The 21,685-nt window shown below is 40.4% G+C and overlaps 1 protein-coding gene across 3 annotated transcripts in view; it reads left to right on the top strand.

The window, feature by feature from the left end:
* Positions 1-21,685, top strand: part of ntn4 (netrin 4) — a 101,627-nt gene that overhangs the window by 35,360 nt on the left and 44,582 nt on the right. For all 3 annotated transcript variants that reach the window (XM_061983664.2, XM_061983662.2, XM_061983663.1), the window contains one exon: positions 17,253-17,534. In XM_061983664.2, coding sequence (XP_061839648.1) covers positions 17,253-17,534 — 282 coding nt within the window. The remainder of the gene's footprint in view (positions 1-17,252; positions 17,535-21,685) is intronic.

Genomic DNA, 21,685 nt, shown 5'->3' with positions numbered 1-21,685 from the left:
TAATGGAAGCAGTGTGGAGGCGTGCTGCATGGGACCTCCTGCTGTGCGTGTTCATTTGTAATACCACTTTTCTGTGCAGCTCTGGGGGTCACGGGGCCTTTCCAAGCTGACTTACTGGGCAAGGGACGGGTACACCCTCCAGCCCATCACAGGTTAGACCAGGGGTATATACAGCATGTACAGTACAGGCCAAACGTTTGGACACACCTTCTCATTCACAACACACCTGATGGTCCCAACCCCATTGATCAAGTAGGACATTCCACTAATCAACCCTGGTAAGGCACACCTGAGGAGTGACAACCATTTCAGGTGACTACCTCTTGAAGCTCATGGAGAGAATGCTATGGGTGTGCAAAGCAATAATCAGAGTACATAAAGGGTGGCTATTTTGAAGAAACTAGAATGTAAAACATGTTTTCAGTCATTTCACCTTTTTTTGTTAAGTACATACTGTAACTCCACATGTGTTCATTCATAGTTTTCATGTGACAATCTACTACGTAAATAGTCAAGAAAACAAAGAAAACACATTGAATGAGAAGGTGTGTCCTAACTTTTGGCCTGTACTGTATATATATATATATATATATATATATATATAAAGTTAAAGTACCAATGATTGTCACACACACACTAGGTGTGGCGAAATTATTCTCTGCATTTGACCCATCACCCTTGATCACCCCCTGGGAGGTGAGGGGAGCAGTGGGCAGCAGCGGTGGCTGCGCCCGGGAATCATTTTGGTGATTTAACCCCCAATTCCAACCCTTGATGCTGAGTGCCAAGCAGGGAGGTAATGGGTCCCATTTTTATAGTCTTTGGTATGACTCGGCCGGGATTTGAACTCCCAACCTACCGATCTCAGGACGGACACTCTAACCACTAAGCCACTGAGTAGGCCTATATATATATATATATATATATATATATATATATATATATATATATATATATATATGTATATATATATATATGTATATATATATATATATATATATATATATATATATATATATATATATATATATATATATATATATATATATATATATATATAATTGTATATCGATATTGATTTAAACTATTCTACAAACATGGGGTCTGGTTCAAATATAGAGATGAGGGTCTTTAATTTGACCTGCTGCTGCTCTACTCATAGTGTTACCATGTGCTCAATGTTTCCTTATCATGTTGTCTATTACCATTGTTGGCATTTTGTCTATTACCATTGTTGATATATTCATTATTCCTACATTGTTGATACAAATTATTGTTACAGTGTAATAATTATTGTTACAGTGTAATAATTATTGTTACCTGTGGTAATGCCACTATGATACAACATCTGAATGGAGAACTGGGGGTGGGATTAAATAAGTTATCTTCTTCCCACTCCCTTTCATGCAAAACTGGACAATCATGCATTACATACTGTACATTACCTTATAAATATATATATATTTATATATATATATAATGTATATATATCCAGCCATCCATTTTCTACCGCTTATTCCCTTTGGGGTCGCGGGGGGCGCTGGAGCCTATCTCAGCTACAATCGGGCGGAAGGCGGGGTACACCCTGGACAAGTCGCCACCTCATCGCAGGGCCATGTATATATATGTATATATATATATATATATATATATGTGTATACATATATATATATATATATATATATATATATATATATATATATATATATATATATGTATACATATATATATATACATATATATATGTATATATATGTATATATATATATATATATATACATATATGTATGTGTATATATATGTATATGTATGTGTATATATATATGTGTATGTGTATATATATGTATATATACATATATATGTATGTGTATATATATGAATATATATATATATATATATATATATAAATATACACATATATATATACATACATATATATGTATATGTATATATGTATGTGTATATATGTATATATATATATATACATACATATATATGTATGTGTATATATGTATGTGTATATATGTATATATTTATATATATATATATATATATATATATATATATATATATATATATATATATATATATATATATATATATATATATATATATATATATAAACCTGCAAAACAGGCTTGTAGGGATGAAATAGCCTCCGTGTTTTTTCCTGACTTAACGAATATATTTATATTAATATATATTCATTTGTTTAGCTGTTTTTGTTCACATGTTAAAGGTACATGGATCAGGTGATCTTTTATTAGTTTTAGCTCCTAAACAAGTCAGCCACCTGCGTCTGCAGCGACCTTTTGCCCTTTAACTTCTCCGCTTGTGACGCACAGGTCAAGAGGTCAAGTGGCGTTCTGACAGCCGCTGACGTTTGTCTGCCGCGAATGAGTGTTTTTTTTTTTCTTTCTAAGTATGCCACGTATTTCACTTTGTGTGGTTTACTGCCTGCTCTGGTGGACTGCTGGTGATCCAGTTCAGATTGCTACACAAAAGATAAATAACACAATTACATGGCCACACTTTTGCACCCAAGGGCCGCTTGGTGAAAAGTCAGCAAAAAATGCTAACATTTCTCTCATTTTGGTTCTCATTTGGGGAATTTTTGCCATTTTCCGCATTTTTCCAATTTTGCCTTTTTCTTCCCGGATCATCCCGGGGTTTTTTTTTTTTTTTATTCTCATTTTGGCTCTTCCTGGGACTTGTGGAACTCACACCCAGGGAGGGAATCTTAACCATTTTTGGCATTTTTCCACATTTTAGCCTGTTTTTGCCTTTTTTCTTCCCGGGTCACCTGTGAGTCATCCTGGGGGGTAATATTTTTAAATCCTTCTTATTTTGGCTCTTCCCGGGACTTGTGGAACTCACTTCCGGGGAGGGAATTTTGACAATTTTTCACATTTTTGGCCTTTTCTGAGCTCCATGGGGCCCCTGTGAATCATTTCCTGGGGCGGAATCTTGACCATTTTTGGCATTTTTCAACATTTTGGCCTGTTTTTGACCTTTTTCACTCACATTTCAGCTCTCTAGAAGTCACACCCGGGGAGGGAATTTTGACATTTTTCTCATTTTGGCGCTTCCTGGGATTTGTGGGAGTCACAAGGGAAGAGGGAGGGAATTTTGACCATTTTCTGTATTTTCCACATTTTGACCTGTTTTTTGCCTTATTCTGCCCGGATCTAGCTTCTCAGGCAAATCATATAGTTGATGTAGATGCCCATGTCGGCTGTTCAGATTTACTTTACAAAAGAGAAGTGTAGGATACTTCTCTTGTTGCCTTATTTGTATTTGACTTTATTAAATGTATTTATATTATCATTTAGTGCAGCCGGGAGGGGATAGAAAGAGAAAAAAAAAGAAGACAGAGGGGGAAATTGTGGGGACAAGAGGGGGATTAGACAGAGAGACAAAAACAACAACAGCAAACAACAACAACAACAACAATAGAGCAACATCAGCAAATATGACATGTACAAATATGATGGTAAAAGTAATAGCAAATAAGCAGTTAGCGAAAAATAAAAAATAATACAGAAATGACAATGAGCATTATTACACTACAAATGGATCAATACAAATACCAATAGAAATAGCGCTATTGATAATGAACAATACCAATAATTTACCTTTATTATCAACAATACAGTTGTTTAAATGCAACAATACATATACGTAATGATAACTTGAGATACGAAAGAATGCAGAAAAATGGAGGGGGAGAAAGAGAAGCAACCTACATTAACCTTGTAGATTGTTATAGTCACAATAGGTTAAGCTTTGTCAGTGTGCCATGTGTTACACCCAGTTTACCCTAGGGCAACAACATTAATATATGTTTGATGAAACGTGATTATGTGCATGAGTGTAAGTATGCATATGTACTTGTATATGTACAGAATGTGTATATGTGTTTGTACAATGAATGTATATGTACAGAATGTGTATATGTGTTTGTACAGTGAATGTATATGTACAGTATGTGTATGTGTATGTTTGTATATTGAGTGTGCGTGTGGATGTACGAACATTAGGTAGGTAAATATGTACTGTATTTGTGTATGTATGTGGGAGCGTAGGTACCTATGTACGTATGTGAGCATATGTGAATTTGCATGTACAATACATTCGACTCCCAGAGCACGGCCCCATCACCCCCGAGAGCCCAACCCACAAACAGGAGGCGTGGTGCCCAGGGAACCAGGGACCACCGCCCCCACGCAGCCAAGCCGGCCAGCGACAGGAACCCCAGAGCCCGACCCACCGTACCGCCCACAAGGGCCAGCAGCAGGCCGCAGACAGACGCACCCGGCAGAGGACAGGGCACGAGAAAAGCAGGGGACAGCCAGACCCCAAGCCAGCGAGAGACCACACCCCACACGGGCAGAAAGGCGAGACGCCCCGCCCGAGGGACCCAGAGACTCCCCGCAACCGGACGGGAAGACCGCCCCCGCCCCACCGGCAACCGGGCCCCCACGAGCCCACCCCCCCACCCCCGGAGAGCGCGGCGAGGCCAGCCCCCGGCCACCCCACCCAAACCGGCCGCCGCAGGACCACCCAGGCACAGGGCCACGGGAACCACCCACCCCACCCGCAGGGACCCCAACGATGGAGATGGAACAACCAGCAACCGCCCCGCCGAGCCCCCCCCCCCTGAGGGAGGGGAAAAATTAAAAAATAATATTAATAAAATATATTAAAAAATAAATAAATAAATTAATTAATTAATTAATTAATTTTAAAAAAAAAGAATTAAAAGAAGATCACAGACATGCTGACAAACAAGGTCACTACCCCAGCAACTGGCCGACTCGCAGCACCTCGGAATACCTTGCAGCACCAAGCTACCACAATAGACGCAGGGACTACCGGTAGGCCCAACAGGCCCCAACCAAGACGGGCACCCGGAAGGGATGGACAGCGGGACCCAGGAGCTCCAGACACGCCTTTTCTGAGCTCCATGGGGCCCCTGCGAATCATTCTCTGGGTGGGGATTTTGACCATTTTTGGCATTTTTCCACATTTTGGCCTGTTTTTTGCCTTTTTCTTCCCGGGTCACCTGTGAGTCATCCCGGGGGTAATTTTGACATTTTTCTTATTTTGGCTCTTCCCGGGACTTGTGGAACTCACTCCCAGGGAGGGAATTTTGATCATTTGCAGGGTTTTTCCACTTTTTGACCTGTTTTAGGCTTGGGCGAGAATGTTGACCTTTTCGCCTGTTTTAGGCCTTCCCTACCCAGGTCCTTTTTTTTTTTTTTAAACATTTTTCCACATTTTGGGCTTTTCTGGGCTCCATGGTGCCCCTGCGAATCATTCCATGAGGGGAGTGGGAGGGGGGGGGGGATTTAGACAATTTTCTGCATTTTACCACATGTTGGCCTGTTTTTTTTACTTTTTCTTCCCGGGTCGCCTGTATGTCATCCTGGGGGGGATTTTTGACCTTTTTCACATTTTGGCTCAGGGGTTACGCCATGTGCCTCACAATACGAAGGTCCTGGGTTCGATCCTTGGCCTTGGGGTCTTTCTGTATGGAGTTTGCATGTTCTCCCCGTGACTGCGTGGGTTCCCTCCGGGTACTCCGGCTTCCTCCCACCTCCAAAGACATGCACCTGGGGATAGGTTGATTGGCAACACTAATTTGGCCCTAGTTTGTGAATGTGAGTGTGAATGTTGTCTGTCTATCCGTGTTGGCCCTGCGATGAGGTGGCGACTTGGCCAGGGTGTACACCGCCTTCCGCCCGAATGCAGCTGAGATATACTCCAGCTCCCCCCGCGATCCAGGAAGGGACAAGCGGTAGAAAATGGATGAATGGATGGATAAACACAACGACACGGTTGACAAAATGTATTATTATTAGTTATTTCAGAAAGTGTGGCCAGGGGGCCATTTACAGCCCGCATCACAAGTTTTGATAATAATAACAATAACAATAACAGATTAGATTTATATAGCACTTTTCTCGACACCCCAAGTGCTTTTCGGAGAGAACTGAGAACCCATCATTTATTCAGACCACATTCCCACCTTGATGGTGGTAAGCTACATTTGTAGCCACAGACCACAACATTGTCGGAAATAAACAACAGTAAAAATATAAGCATAAAGACGTAATGAGAATGTGACTGTACTAACTCATGCTCACTTCATCATCCTTCTGCCCTATTCACCACTGCACCAATAATCTTAATAGCCTTGCTCGTATTAGTTATTTAAGCACTCAGTCGTTAATATTTATTGTTTACATTGAACAAGGAGAACACCGTCTTCCATTCTCATTCTGAGAAAAAGCTGACATTTTTGATACTAATAACTAATAACAAAGCTCCAAACAATGGGAGACCGGGCTTTCTGCTCTGCCGCTCCCAGTCTGTGGAAGCTCTCCCTGACCACCTGAGGGCACCGCAGACTGTGGATGCTTTTAAAAAAGGCTTAAAAATCCTTCTTTTTAAAAAAGCCTTTTTTTTTTTAGATATATGTGTGCTAGTTCTAGCTATTAGGCTGTTCTAGTTTTTATTGTTTTTTTTTTTTTTAATGCACTGTAGCACTTTGAGGTTGTTTGCTCAATGTAAAGTGCTTTTACAAATAAAATCTATTAATATAGTTATTATTATTAATAATAATAATACCATTTCTCCATTCAAACAAAAAGTTGACACTAAGGTTTGATCCATATTGTCTGTTTATGGCATTTCTCCATTAAAAAAAAAAAGAAAAATATCAAAATAGCCCCCGCATACTTTGACTTTTAAAACTTTGAACACCCCTAAGTTATTACTCTTATATTTTCAACTTTTTCTCATTAACTCACGTCTTTTGGCTCTTTTTCTCCTACATTTTCACTGTTTTTTTGGACAATTTGTTGCACGCCAACAAAACTCAAGCTGCGGGCCGCGATTGGCCCCCGGGCCGCACCTTGGACACACCGATACAAAGGGTCTTTCTCGACGCAAATGACGGTCACGTAAGACGTTTCTGGGATTTGATGAAGTGAGAGCTATGATGGATGGACGGACGAGGGGGGGGCTGCTCTCAGCTTTTTAACATGAGAACATGAAAGCACGCCATCCATTAATGGCTTTTCATGTCCTGTATAGCGTGTGTGTGTGTGTGTGTGTGTGTGTGTGTGTGAGTGTGTGAGTGTGCGTGCGTGTGTGTGTGTGTGTGTGTGTGTGGTATTTATGAGGTCAACCATGATGGAAGAATGTGAGTGTTGACCTCCTGAGGGAAGGCAGGTCCATATAAACACTTAGTCAGCTTTCCATGCGTCTGCCTGGAAGGAAGTGGAATAGCCCAGATGCCCCCCCTGAACCCTCTCTGCCCCCATCAGTGCCCATTGTGCCTGTTTGCCATCTTACAGTGACAATCAATTTTTGAATGGCGAAAATGTGGAAAAATGCCGAAAATGGTTAAAATTCCCTCCCTGGGTGTGAGTTCCATAAGTACCAGGAAGAGCCAAAATGAGGAAAATGTAAAAAAAATACCCCCAGGATGATTCACAGGTGACCCGGGAAGAAAAAGGCAACAACAGGCTAATATGTGGAAAAAGGCCGAAAATGGTTAAAGTTCCCTCCCTGGGAGTGAGTTCTACAAGTCCCAGGAAGAGCTAAAATGAGAAGAATTTAAAAATATAACCCCCCAGGATGACTCACAGGTGACCCGGGAAGAAAAAAGGCAAAAACAGCCCAAAATGTGGAAAAATGCCAAAAATGGTTAAATCCATTTTTGAATGGTGAAAACACAAATTATGCAAACAAAAATCAAAGTGAATTGTTGCTTGAAGTAATTAAAGCCTTAAATATGTCAAATATTCATAACACCATTGATTTTAATTCATTTTTATATTTTGAGCAATGACCGTTTAAAAAAATAAAGTAATACAATTATTGGGGATCTAAAAGGGCCCTACTCATAAAAGAGTAAAAAAAATGGTCATAAATGTGTTATTCTTTTTACTTTTGGCACTTGAGTCCAAATCTAAATCCGTCAATTATAAGTTTTAATTATTTTTTTAAATTTTTTGTTTGTTTGTTTTATGCCCTTTTTGTTAGAGAAAACTTAATTTTTTTATATGGCAAACCCACAAAATAAACAATATTTTCCCCAAAACATAATTCAAAGTGGAATATTTAATGTTAAGTAATTGGAGCCTTAAATATGGCAATAATTCATAACACCACTGATTTTAATTCATTCAAAAAAATAATTATTGGGAATCCAAAAGGGCCCAACTCGTAAAAGTGTTAAAACATGGTCATAAATTTGCTTTTCTTTTTACTTTCGAGTCGAAATCCAAATCCGTCAATTATAAGTTTTAATTATTATTATTTTTTTATTATTTGTTTGTTTTATGCCCTTTTTGTTAGAGGAAAAATATATTTTTTTATATGGCAAACACACATAATATGCAATATTTTTCCCAAGACATCATTCAAAGTGGAATATTTAATGTTAAGTAATTGGAGCCTTTAATATGTCAATAATTCACAAATTATTATTATTTTTTTTTAAATGACAGTTTAAAAAAAATAAAAAAATACAATTATTGAGAATTCAAAAGGGCCCAACTCATAAAAGCGTTAAAAAAAAAGGTCATTACTTTAAAGTCCAAAACTAAATCCGTCAATTATAAGTTTTAATTATTTTTTTATTTTTTATTTGTTTGTTGTGTACCCTTTTTGTTAGAGAAAACTTTATTTTTTTATATGGCAAACACACAAAATAAACAATATTTTCCCCAAGACATCATTCAAAGTGGAATATTTAATGTTAAGTAATTGGAGCCTTGAATATGTCAATAATTCACAACATTTTGGTTTATTTTTATTTTTGGAGCAATAACTTTAAAGAAATCAGAGTCAACATGGCAACTTTTTCTTGTAGTACCCGCACTCTTTTACTATGAAGCCACACTGTTGTAACACATGGCTTGGCATTGTCTTGCTGAAATAAGCAGGGGCGTCCATGATAACGTTGCTTGGATGCCAACATGTTGCTCCAAAACCTGTATGTACCTTTCAGCATTAATGGTGCCTTCACAGATGTGTACGTTACCCATGCCTTGGGCACTAATACACCCCCATACCATCACAGATGCTGCCTTTTACACTTTGCGCCAAGAACAGTCCGGATGGTTCTTTTCCTCTTTGGTCCGGAGGACACAACGTCCACAGTTTCCAAAATCAATTTGGAAATGTGGACTCGTTAGATCACAGAACACTTTTCCACTTTGCATCAGTCCATTTTAGATGAGCTTGGGCCCCCGGCGGCGTTTCTGGGTGTTGTTGATAAATGGCTTTGGCTTTGCATAGTAGAGTTTTAACTTGCACTTACAGATGTAGCGACCAACTGGAGTTAATGGCAGTGGTTTTCTGAAGTGTTCCTGAGCCCATGTGGTGATATCCTTTACACACTGATGTCGGTTTTTGATGCAGTACCGCTTGAGGGATCGAAGGTCCGTAATATCATGGATTACGTGCAGTGATTGCTCTAGATTCTCTGAACCTTTTGATGATATTACGGACCGTAGATGGTGAAATCCCTAAATTCCTTGCAGTAGCTGGTTGAGAAATGTTGTTCTTAAACAATTTGCTCACGCATTTGTTGACAAAGTGGTGACCCTCGCCCCCGTCCTTGTTTGTGAACGACTGAGCCTTTCATGGAAGCTGCTTTTATACCCGATCATGGCACCCACCACCTGTACACCTGTGGTATGTTCCAAATAAGTGTTTGATGAGCATTCCTCAACTTTCTCAGTCTTTTTTGCCACTTGTGCCAGCTTTTTTGAGACATGTTGCAGGCATCAAATTCCAAATGAGCTAATATTTGCAAAAAACAACACAAGTTTACCAGTTGGAACGTTAAATATCTTGTCTTTGCAGTCTATTCAATTGAATATAAGTTGAAAAGGATTTGTTGTATTCTCTTTTTATTTACCATTTACACAACGTGACAACTTCACTGCTTTTGGGGCTTTGTAAACATACTTCCATGTGAAGACCTTTGTTGGGGGAGAAGGATGATCTTTTAGCTGCTTTACTTAGTCAGCTTTCCATGGTCTGCCTGGAAGGAAGTGGAATAGCCCAGACGCCCCCCCCCCCCCCCCCCCCCCCCTGCCCCCCATCAGTGCCCATTGTGCCTGTTTACCAGGTTACAGTATGCTTTGATGGAATTAAAGACTTTGACTTGGTTCTTGCAGGCCCGGAACCGGGCAGAGGAAAGATTAGGAGCGTTGAAGCTGCAGACAGTGAAATAGGGACGCCTAGTTCGGGACTTTTCTCACCCTGGGTGCTAATGATTGATACGCTGAGACGGTGCAAAGGTTGCGTGGGTTAGGCGCACGCACACGCGTGACGGGCCCGCTCCGTAAACACACAGATAGAAGCGCGTGGAATGTTCTCGTCGGCGGAGGAATGTGTTGTTGCCCCGGAATGGCCGAGCTGTCGCAGACCCCTTTGTGGCGCCCTGAGTTATGTCAGACTGTCCCCCGTCTTTGTCTGTCCGTGTTCTCCCTTCTCCTCGTCCCATTCGTCGCCTTCCTCTTCATCGCGCTGCGCCACAATGGCGGGACCCTGCGACCTCTTTGCAACCACCAGGAAATTAATAGCACTCCTCCCATCACACTTTTTTGGGGCCGGTCAATGGGGGGGGCGGGGGGGTCGCCAACACGCACACACTGATGACACTTTTCTTGCCTCCCAGCAGCGGCGGTAACCGTGGAGATGGCAGCCCATAAAAGAGGATCTTCAATTTTAAAGGACCCCCAGGACCCCGGTAGTCACGCGGTGATGTAGTCAATGACGACGGGACGCGTCGCAAGTTTAGAACGCCAAAACAAACCTCAATATTTAAAAAGTCGTACCTAGAATCACACGGTCATCGGTATGTAATCATCCCAAAGTCCTGCTTTTTAATGTTCAAACTGACTGGTGGGCCTCAAACGCATCGCTTATTTTGGTACCCTTCAATAGCTTGGCACCGAAACAAAAAAAGTGGTACAAAAAGAATGTGATACGATACATGACACAGATATTGGCATTGTTGGTGATTCAACAGTAGGGTACCAGAAAGTGTCTATTTTGGTACCTTTCAGTATCTTCACAAAAGGGTGCTGAAAAGTGGTACAAAACTGAATTTGACACGATACATGACACAGATGATGATGATACCGACATTGGTACCCTTCAAATTGTTGGTAATTCAACAGTAAGGTTCCAGACAGTGTCTATTTTGGTACCCTTCAATATCTTAATAAAAGGGTGCCGAAAAGTGGTACAAAACTGAATGTGACACGATACATGACACAAATGACGATACCGACATCGGAACCCTTCAAATTGTTGGTGATTCAACAGTAGGGTTCCAGAAAGTGTCTATTTTGGTACCTTTCAGTATCTTCACAAAAGGGTGCTGAAAAGTGGTACAAAACCGAATGTGACACGATACATGACACAGGTGATGATGATACCGACATTGGGACCCTTCAAATTGTTGGTAATTCAACAGTAGGGTACCAGAAAGTGTCTATTATGATACCCTTCAATGTTTTCACAAAAAGGTGTCTATTTTGGGACCCTTCAATATCTTCACAAAAGGGTGCCGAGAAGTGGTACAAAACAGAATGTGACACGATACATGGCACAGATGATGATACCGACATTGGCACCCTTCAAATTGTTGGTGATTCAACAGTAGGGTACCAGAAAGTGTCTATTTTGGCACCCTTCAATATATTCACAAAAGGGTGCTGAAAAGTGGCACAAAACCGAATGTGACACGATACATGACACAGATGATGATGATACCGACATTGGGACCCTTCAAATTGTTGGTAATTCAACAGTAGGGTACCAGAAAGTGTCTATTTTGGTACCCTTCAATGTTTTCACAAAAAGGTGTCTATTTTGGGACCCTTCAATATCTTCACAAAAGGGTGCTGAAAAGTGACACAAAACCAAATGTGACACGATAAATGACACAGATGACGATACCGACATTGGCACTCTTCAAATTGTTGGTGATTCAACTACAGGGTACCAGAAAGTGTCTATTTTGGCACCCTTCAATATCTTCACAAAAGGGTGCTGAAAAGTGGCACAAAACAGAATGTGACACGATATATGACACAGATGACAATGCCGACATTGGTACCCTTCAAATTGTTGGTAATTCAACAGTAGGGTACCAGAAAGTGTCGATTATGATACCCTTCAATGTTTTCACAAAAAGGTGTCTATTTTGGGACCCTTCAATATCTTCACAAAAGGGTGCTGAAAAGTGGTACAAAACAGAATGTGACACGATACATGACACAAATGACGATACCGACATTGGAACCCTTCAAATTGTTGGTGATTCAACAGTAGGGTACCAGAAAGTGTCTATTTTGGTACCTTTCAGTATCTTCACAAAAGGTGCTGAAAAGTGGCACAAAACCGAATGTGACACGATACATGACACAGATGACGATGCCGACATTGGTACCCTTCAAATTGTTGGTAATTCAACAGTAGGGTACCAGAAAGTGTCTATTATGATACCCTTCAATGTTTTCACAAAAAGGTGTCTATTTTGGGACCCTTCAATATCTTCACAAAAGGGTGCTGAAAAGTGGTACGAAACAGAATGTGACACGATACATGGCACAGATGACAATACCGACATTGGCACCCTTCAAATTGTTGGTGATTCAACTACAGGGTACCAGAAAGTGTCTATTTTGGTACCCTTCAATATCTTCACAAAAGGGTGCTGAAAAGTGGCACAAAACCGAATGTGACACGATACATGACTCAGATGACGATGCCGACATTGGGACCCTTCAAATTGTTGGTAATTCAACAGTAGGGTACCAGAAAGTGTCTATTATGATACCCTTCAATGTTTTCACAAAAAGGTGTCTATTTTGGGACCCTTCAATATCTTCACAAAAGGGTGCTGAAAAGTGGTACAAAACAGAATGTGACACGATACAAATGACGATACCGACATTGGAACCCTTCAAATTGTTGGTGATTCAACAGTAGGGTACCAGAAAGTGTCTATTTTGGTACCTTTCAGTATCTTCACAAAAGGTGCTGAAAAGTGGCACAAAACCGAATGTGACACGATACATGACACAGATGACGATGCCGACATTGGTACCCTTCAAATTGTTGGTAATTCAACAGTAGGGTACCAGAAAGTGTCTATTATGATACCCTTCAATGTTTTCACAAAAAGGTGTCTATTTTGGGACCCTTCAATATCTTCACAAAAGGGTGCTGAAAAGTGGTACGAAACAGAATGTGACACGATACATGGCACAGATGACAATACCGACATTGGCACCCTTCAAATTGTTGGTGATTCAACTACAGGGTACCAGAAAGTGTCTATTTTGGTACCCTTCAATATCTTCACAAAAGGGTGCTGAAAAGTGGCACAAAACCGAATGTGACACGATACATGACTCAGATGACGATGCCGACATTGGGACCCTTCAAATTGTTGGTAATTCAACAGTAGGGTACCAGAAAGTGTCTATTATGATACCCTTCAATGTTTTCACAAAAAGGTGTCTATTTTGGGACCCTTCAATATCTTCACAAAAGGGTGCTGAAAAGTGGTACAAAACAGAATGTGACACGATACATGACACAAATGACGATACCGACATTGGAACCCTTCAAATTGTTGGTGATTCAACAGTAGGGTACCAGAAAGTGTCTATTTTGGTACCTTTCAGTATCTTCACAAAAGGTGCTGAAAAGTGGTACAAAACCGAATGTGACACGATACATGACACAGATGATGATGATACCGACATTGGCACCCTTCAAATTGTTGGTAATTCAACAGTAGGGTTCCAGAAAGTGTCTTTTTTGGTACCCTACAATATCTTCACAAAAAGGTGCTGAAAAGTGGTACAAAACTGAATGTGACACGATACATGACACCGATGATGATGATACCGACATTGGCACCCTTCAAATTGTTGGTAATTCAACAGTAGGGTACCAGAAAGTGTCTATTATGATACCCTTCAATGTTTTCACAAAAAGGTGTCTATTTTGGGACCCTTCAATATCTTCACAAAAGGGTGCTGAAAAGTGGTACAAAACAGAATGTGACACGATACATGACACAAATGACGATACCGACATTGGAACCCTTCAAATTGTTGGTGATTCAACAGTAGGGTACCAGAAAGTGTCTATTTTGGTACCTTTCAGTATCTTCACAAAAGGTGCTGAAAAGTGGCACAAAACCGAATGTGACACGATACATGACACAGATGACGATGCCGACATTGGTACCCTTCAAATTGTTGGTAATTCAACAGTAGGGTACCAGAAAGTGTCTATTATGATACCCTTCAATGTTTTCACAAAAAGGTGTCTATTTTGGGACCCTTCAATATCTTCACAAAAGGGTGCCGAGAAGTGGTACAAAACAGAATGTGACACGATACATGGCACAGATGATGATACCGACATTGGCACCCTTCAAATTGTTGGTGATTCAACAGTAGGGTACCAGAAAGTGTCTATTTTGGCACCCTTCAATATATTCACAAAAGGGTGCTGAAAAGTGGCACAAAACCGAATGTGACACGATACATGACACAGATGATGATGATACCGACATTGGCACTCTTCAAATTGTTGGTGATTCAACTACAGGGTACCAGAAAGTGTCTATTTTGGTACCCTTCAATGTTTTCACAAAAAGGTGTCTATTTTGGGACCCTTCAATATCTTCACAAAAGGGTGCTGAAAAGTGGTACAAAACCAAATGTGACACGATACATGACACAGATGACGATACCGACATTGGCACTCTTCAAATTGTTGGTGATTCAACTACAGGGTACCAGAAAGTGTCTATTTTGGCACCCTTCAATATCTTCACAAAAGGGTGCTGTAAAGTGGCACAAAACAGAATGTGACACGATATATGACACAGATGACGATGCCGACATTGGTACCCTTCAAATTGTTGGTAATTCAACAGTAGGGTACCAGAAAGTGTCGATTATGATACCCTTCAATGTTTTCACAAAAAGGTGTCTATTTTGGGACCCTTCAATATCTTCACAAAAGGGTGCTGAAAAGTGGTACAAAACAGAATGTGACACGATACATGACACAAATGACGATACCGACATTGGAACCCTTCAAATTGTTGGTGATTCAACAGTAGGGTACCAGAAAGTGTCTATTTTGGTACCTTTCAGTATCTTCACAAAAGGTGCTGAAAAGTGGCACAAAACCGAATGTGACACGATACATGACACAGATGACGATGCCGACATTGGTACCCTTCAAATTGTTGGTAAATCAACAGTAGGGTACCAGAAAGTGTCTATTATGATACCCTTCAATGTTTTCACAAAAAGGTGTCTATTTTGGGACCCTTCAATATCTTCACAAAAGGGTGCTGAAAAGTGGTACGAAACAGAATGTGACACGATACATGGCACAGATGACAATACCGACATTGGCACCCTTCAAATTGTTGGTGATTCAACTACAGGGTACCAGAAAGTGTCTATTTTGGTACCCTTCAATATCTTCACAAAAGGGTGCTGAAAAGTGGCACAAAACCGAATGTGACACGATACATGACTCAGATGACGATGCCGACATTGGGACCCTTCAAATTGTTGGTAATTCAACAGTAGGGTACCAGAAAGTGTCTATTATGATACCCTTCAATGTTTTCACAAAAAGGTGTCTATTTTGGGACCCTTCAATATCTTCACAAAAGGGTGCTGAAAAGTGGTACGAAACAGAATGTGACACGATACATGGCACAGATGACAATACCGACATTGGCACCCTTCAAATTGTTGGTGATTCAACTACAGGGTACCAGAAAGTGTCTATTTTGGTACCCTTCAATATCTTCACAAAAGGGTGCTGAAAAGTGGCACAAAACCGAATGTGACACGATACATGACTCAGATGACGATGCCGACATTGGGACCCTTCAAATTGTTGGTAATTCAACAGTAGGGTACCAGAAAGTGTCTATTATGATACCCTTCAATGTTTTCACAAAAAGGTGTCTATTTTGGGACCCTTCAATATCTTCACAAAAGGGTGCTGAAAAGTGGTACAAAACAGAATGTGACACGATACATGACACAAATGACGATACCGACATTGGAACCCTTCAAATTGTTGGTGATTCAACAGTAGGGTACCAGAAAGTGTCTATTTTGGTACCTTTCAGTATCTTCACAAAAGGTGCTGAAAAGTGGTACAAAACCGAATGTGACACGATACATGACACAGATGATGATGATACCGACATTGGCACCCTTCAAATTGTTGGTAATTCAACAGTAGGGTTCCAGAAAGTGTCTTTTTTGGTACCCTACAATATCTTCACAAAAAGGTGCTGAAAAGTGGTACAAAACTGAATGTGACACGATACATGACACAGATGATGATGATACCGACATTGGCACCCTTCAAATTGTTGGTAATTCAACAGTAGGGTACCAGAAAGTGTCTATTATGATACCCTTCAATGTTTTCACAAAAAGGTGTCTATTTTGGGACCCTTCAATATCTTCACAAAAGGGTGCTGAAAAGTGGTACAAAACAGAATGTGACACGATACATGACACAAATGACGATACCGACATTGGAACCCTTCAAATTGTTGGTGATTCAACAGTAGGGTTCCAGAAAGTGTCTTTTTTGGTACCCTACAATATCTTCACAAAAAGGTGCTGAAAAGTGGTACAAAACTGAATGTGACACGATATATGACACAGATGATGATGATACCGACATTGGCACCCTTCAAATTGTTGGTAATTCAACAGTAGGGTACCAGAAAGTGTCTATTTTGATACCCTTCAATGTTTTCACAAAAAGGTGTCTATTTTGGGACCCTTCAAAATCTTCACAAAAGGGTGCTGAAAAGTGGTACAAAACAGAATGTGACACGATACATGACACAAATGACGATACCGACATTGGGACCCTTCAAATTGTTGGTAATTCAACAGTAGGGTTCCAGAAAGTGTCTATTTTGGCACCCTACAATATTTTCACAAAAGGGTGCTGAAAAGTGGTACAAAACTGAATGTGACACGATACATGACACAGATGATGATACCGTCAAAAAGTGGCCCAATGGGATGCAACATTTCCACGTTTAGAGCATGAAAGCAAATCTCAATATTCAAAACGACTCTCATTGACCACCAAACCTTTTAATTGATGCTTTTATTGTGAAATGTTCCCCACAGGTGATTTACCGGACTCTGCCCAAGTGGGAGTCTTTGGACCCCTTCGGCCTGGAGGGCCAGCAGCAGCTGCGGGTGACCAACGTTAGGATCCGCCTCCTCCAGCGCCAGCCGTGCCCCTGCCAGGCCAAAGAGCCCGCCTCCTCGGGCGGGGACGCCCCGCCCACCCGACACTTCGCCATTTACGACTTGATCGTGAAGGGAAGCTGCTTCTGCAACGGCCACGCCGAGCACTGCGTCCCCGCGGCGGGGTACCGACCCATCCGGGACCGCACCAACCACGTGGTAAGAAACCTGTTACCATGGCAACAATCTTTCCACCATTTCATTTGTAATACTCACTGCTCTGCCACTCACTACTGCCCCCAGCAGGCAGTGGGTGGAACTGCATCCACTTCACAACAATGACGTTTTCTTTTCATCATTCCTGTTAAACGCACGCCGACGGCCACGTTTGTTCGGAAGCGGAGATGCAAACACTGGATTGTGCGAGTAAATACTTGGCGCAGGAATATAATAACACAGCCTTTAATGATGGGAGGGTGGGGGGGGTCAGTCACCTTTCTTTCATCTTTCACCCCCGCCCACTCAGATAAGCAGCTTCCTGCTGGCGGCAAGATGTTAGATATTGATGCATGGCGTGCTAATGACGCCGTTGATGAAGGTGTTAATGGACACACACACACACACACACACACACACACACACACACACACACACACACACACACACACACGCACGTCCACAATCATCGACGGGAAGCAAACGCTTTTTTTCCCAATTTTCGTCTTTTTACCGCCGCCAATGTTTGCTTTGCCATTTGTTTGTTTGTTTTTCATTTGGCACAACTTCTTAAAAAAAGGACTTTGTGCAGGGCTGGGCTGCACGTCAGGGGGGAAAAAAAACACCAGATTTTGCTGTCGGCCGAGATCAAGATGCTGATCCAAGCAGGGAAAAGCGCTTCTTTGTTTGAGTGCCCCAACCCAAAATAGTACGAATAAAATATTTTGTCACTCTTTGGGACGCGTCGCAAGTTTAGAACGCCCAAAACAAACCTCAGTATTTAAAAGTCGTACCTAGAATCACACGGTCATTGGTATGTAATCATCCCAAAGTCCTGCTTTTTAATGTTCAAACTGACTGGTGGTCCTCAAACGCATCGCTTATTTTGGTACCCTTCAATAGCAAAACAGAATGTGATACGATACATGATGCAGATATTGGCACCCTTAAAAATGATAGGTAACTCAACAGTTATCCCAATAGTGGGTATTTTGGTTCCCTTAAAATGGTGGCACAACACAAACCAGCCACTTAAGAGTGCCGAAAAGTGGTACGAAACAGAATGTGAGACGATACATGACACAGATGACGATACCGACATTGGCACCCTTCAAACTGTTGGTAATTCAACAGAAAGTATCTATTTTGGTCCCCTTCAATATCTTCACAAAAGGGTGCTGAGAAGCGGTACAAAACTTAATGTGACAAGATACATGACACAGATGACGATACCAACATTGGCACCCTTCAAATTGTTGGTAAATCAACAGTAGGGTACCAGAAAGTGTCTATTTTGACCCCCTGCAATATCTTCACAAAAGTTTGCTGAAAAGTGGTACAAAACAGAATGTGACACGATACATGACACAGATGACGATACCGACATTGGCACCCTTCAAATTGTTGGTAATTCAACAGTAGGGTACCAGAAAGTGTCTATTTTTGCCCCCTGCAATATCTTCACAAAAGGTTGCTGAAAAGTGGTACAAAACAAAATGTGACACGATACATGACACAGATGGCGATACCGACATTGGTACCCTTCAAATTGTTGGTAATTCAACAGAAGGGTACCAGAAAGTGTCTATTTTGGTCCCCTTCAATATCTTCTCAAAAGGGTGCTGAAAAGTGGTATAAAATAGAATGTGACACGATACATGACACAGATGATGATGATACCGACATTGGCACCCTTCAAATTGTTAGTAATTCAACAGTAGAGTACCAGAAAGTGTCTATTTTGGCCCCCTGCAATATCTTCACAAAAGGGTGCTGAAAAGTGGTACAAAACTGAATTGACACGATACATGACACAGATGGCGATACCAACATTGGTACCCTTCAAATTGTTGGAAGGGTACCAGAAATTGTCTATTTTGGCCCCCTGCAATATCTTCACAAAAGGGTGCTGAAAAGTGGTTCAAAACAGAATGTGACACGATACATGACACAGATGCCGATACCGACATTGGTACCCTTCAAATTGTTGGTAATTCAACAGTAGGGTACCAGAAAGTGTCTATTTTGGCCCCCTGCAATATCTTCACAAAAGGGTGCTGAAAAGTGGTATAAAACAGAATGTGACACAATACATGACACAGATGGCGATACCAACATTGGTACCCTTCAAATTGTTGGTAAATCAACAGTAGGGTACCAGAAAGTGTCTATTTTGGCCCCCTTCAATATCTTCACAAAAGTCGGCAGTGTTTTAGCTATTTGTAAGTCACTAATCCTCGCCTCCATGGCGACAAATATAGTAAGTTTCTTACATGTACCATTATCACTGGAGGACGAGGAACAGCTAAACATGCTTCACTACACACCGTAGGAGGATACAATAGCTCACCGCCGTCACAATGTAAACAAACGCCATGGGTGGATCTACACCTGACATCCACTGTAATGATGCCCATCTAGTCGATACTACTACGATTACATCGATATTTTTTTGCATCACAAAATCTTTATTTCGTTTTTTTAAATGTATATTATTTGTCCCTGGACACAAGAGGACTTTGAATATGACCAATGTATGATCCTGTAACTAGAGAAGAATAAGTGATTATTACATTTTAACAGAAGTGTAGATAGAACATGTTAAAACAGAAAATAAGCAGATATTAACAGTAAATGAACAAGTAGATTAATAATCCATTTTTTACAGTTTGTCCCTCATAATGTGTACAAAATAATAGGTGTATAAATGACACAATATGTTACTGCATAGACTAATTAGGAGTCTTTGTTTGTTTACTTACTACTAAAAGACAAGTTGTCTAGTGTGTTCACTATTTTATTTAAGGACTAAATTGCAATAATAAACATGTTCCATGTACTCTAAGATTTTTTAAATTAAAATAAAGCCAATAATGCCATTTTTTGTGGTCCCCTTTATTTAGAAAAAAAGTATCAAAGTATCGAAATACATTTTGGTACCGGTACCAAAATATTGGTATCGGGACAACACTAACACCAACAATATGATACATTATCACTTTAATGCGGGAATTTGTTGTAAATATCTGCTTCCGCATCTGTCCCTGACATACGCGTTTCGGGCTGGCCGCGCTGAAAACAAGCCCCGCCCACTCTGCTTTGTTCCTGGTCTGAGCTGCTGTGACCTAGATTACCGTAATAACTCCTATAACACTCAAAAGCGCAGATTTCAACCATTGAAATACTTTCTATAGTTCAAGACTTACGGTCATTTAAAAACATCACTGCACATCATAATGGTTAGGGTTACGGTTAGGGTTGGGGTTGGGGTTAGGGTTAGGGCAGGGGTGCTCACACTTTTTCTGCAGGCGAGCTACTTTTCAATTGATCAAGTCGTGGGGATCTACCTCATTCATATATATAATTTATATTTAGTTATTTATGAAACATATGTTTTTGTTAACAAGTTAAAGGTGTTTAAAGATAATGCAAGCATGTTTAACAAATATAGTTAATATTGTTAATACATTAAAGGTGTTTAATGATAATTCAAGTATGTTCAATACATATAGTTAATATTGTTAACAAGTTAAAGGTGTTTAAAGATAATGCAAGTATGTTTAACACATATAGTTAATATTGTTAACAAGTTAAAGGTGGTTAAAAATAATACAAGCATGTTTAACACAAATAGTTAATATTGTTAACAACTTAAAGGTGGTTAAAGATAATACAAGCATGTTTAACAGATATAGTTAATATTGTTAACAAGTTAAAGGTGGTTAAAGATAATACAAGCATGTTTAACACATATAGTTAATATTGTTAATAAGTTATAAAGGTGTTTAAAGATAATACAAGCATGTTTAACACATATAGATTCCTTTCTTTCATGAAGACAAGAATATAAGTTGGTGTATTACCTGATTGTGATGACTTGCATTGATAGGAATCAGACAGTAGTGATGATAACGTCCGCATTTTCGAATGGAGGAGAAAAAAAGTCCTCCTTTCTGTCCAATACCACATGAAAGTGGTTGGTTTTTGGCATCTTATTTGTCCAGCTTCCGTACTCCTTTGTATACACTTTACAAGAAATACATTGTCGGCAAACTCCGTAGCTTGCTAGCTTGTGCACGCCAGCTTTCTGAGACTCTTATTTTGGTAGCGCAGGCAGGATGAAGCAGAGCTTTTATTGTGCAACTGTGCAGTCG

This window comes from Nerophis lumbriciformis, linkage group LG25, assembly GCF_033978685.3.
Source record: "Nerophis lumbriciformis linkage group LG25, RoL_Nlum_v2.1, whole genome shotgun sequence".
Lineage (NCBI taxonomy): Eukaryota > Metazoa > Chordata > Actinopteri > Syngnathiformes > Syngnathidae > Nerophis > Nerophis lumbriciformis.
The sequence above is the reverse complement of the archived record's forward strand: the minus strand, read 5'-3'. Positions and strand labels throughout refer to the sequence as shown.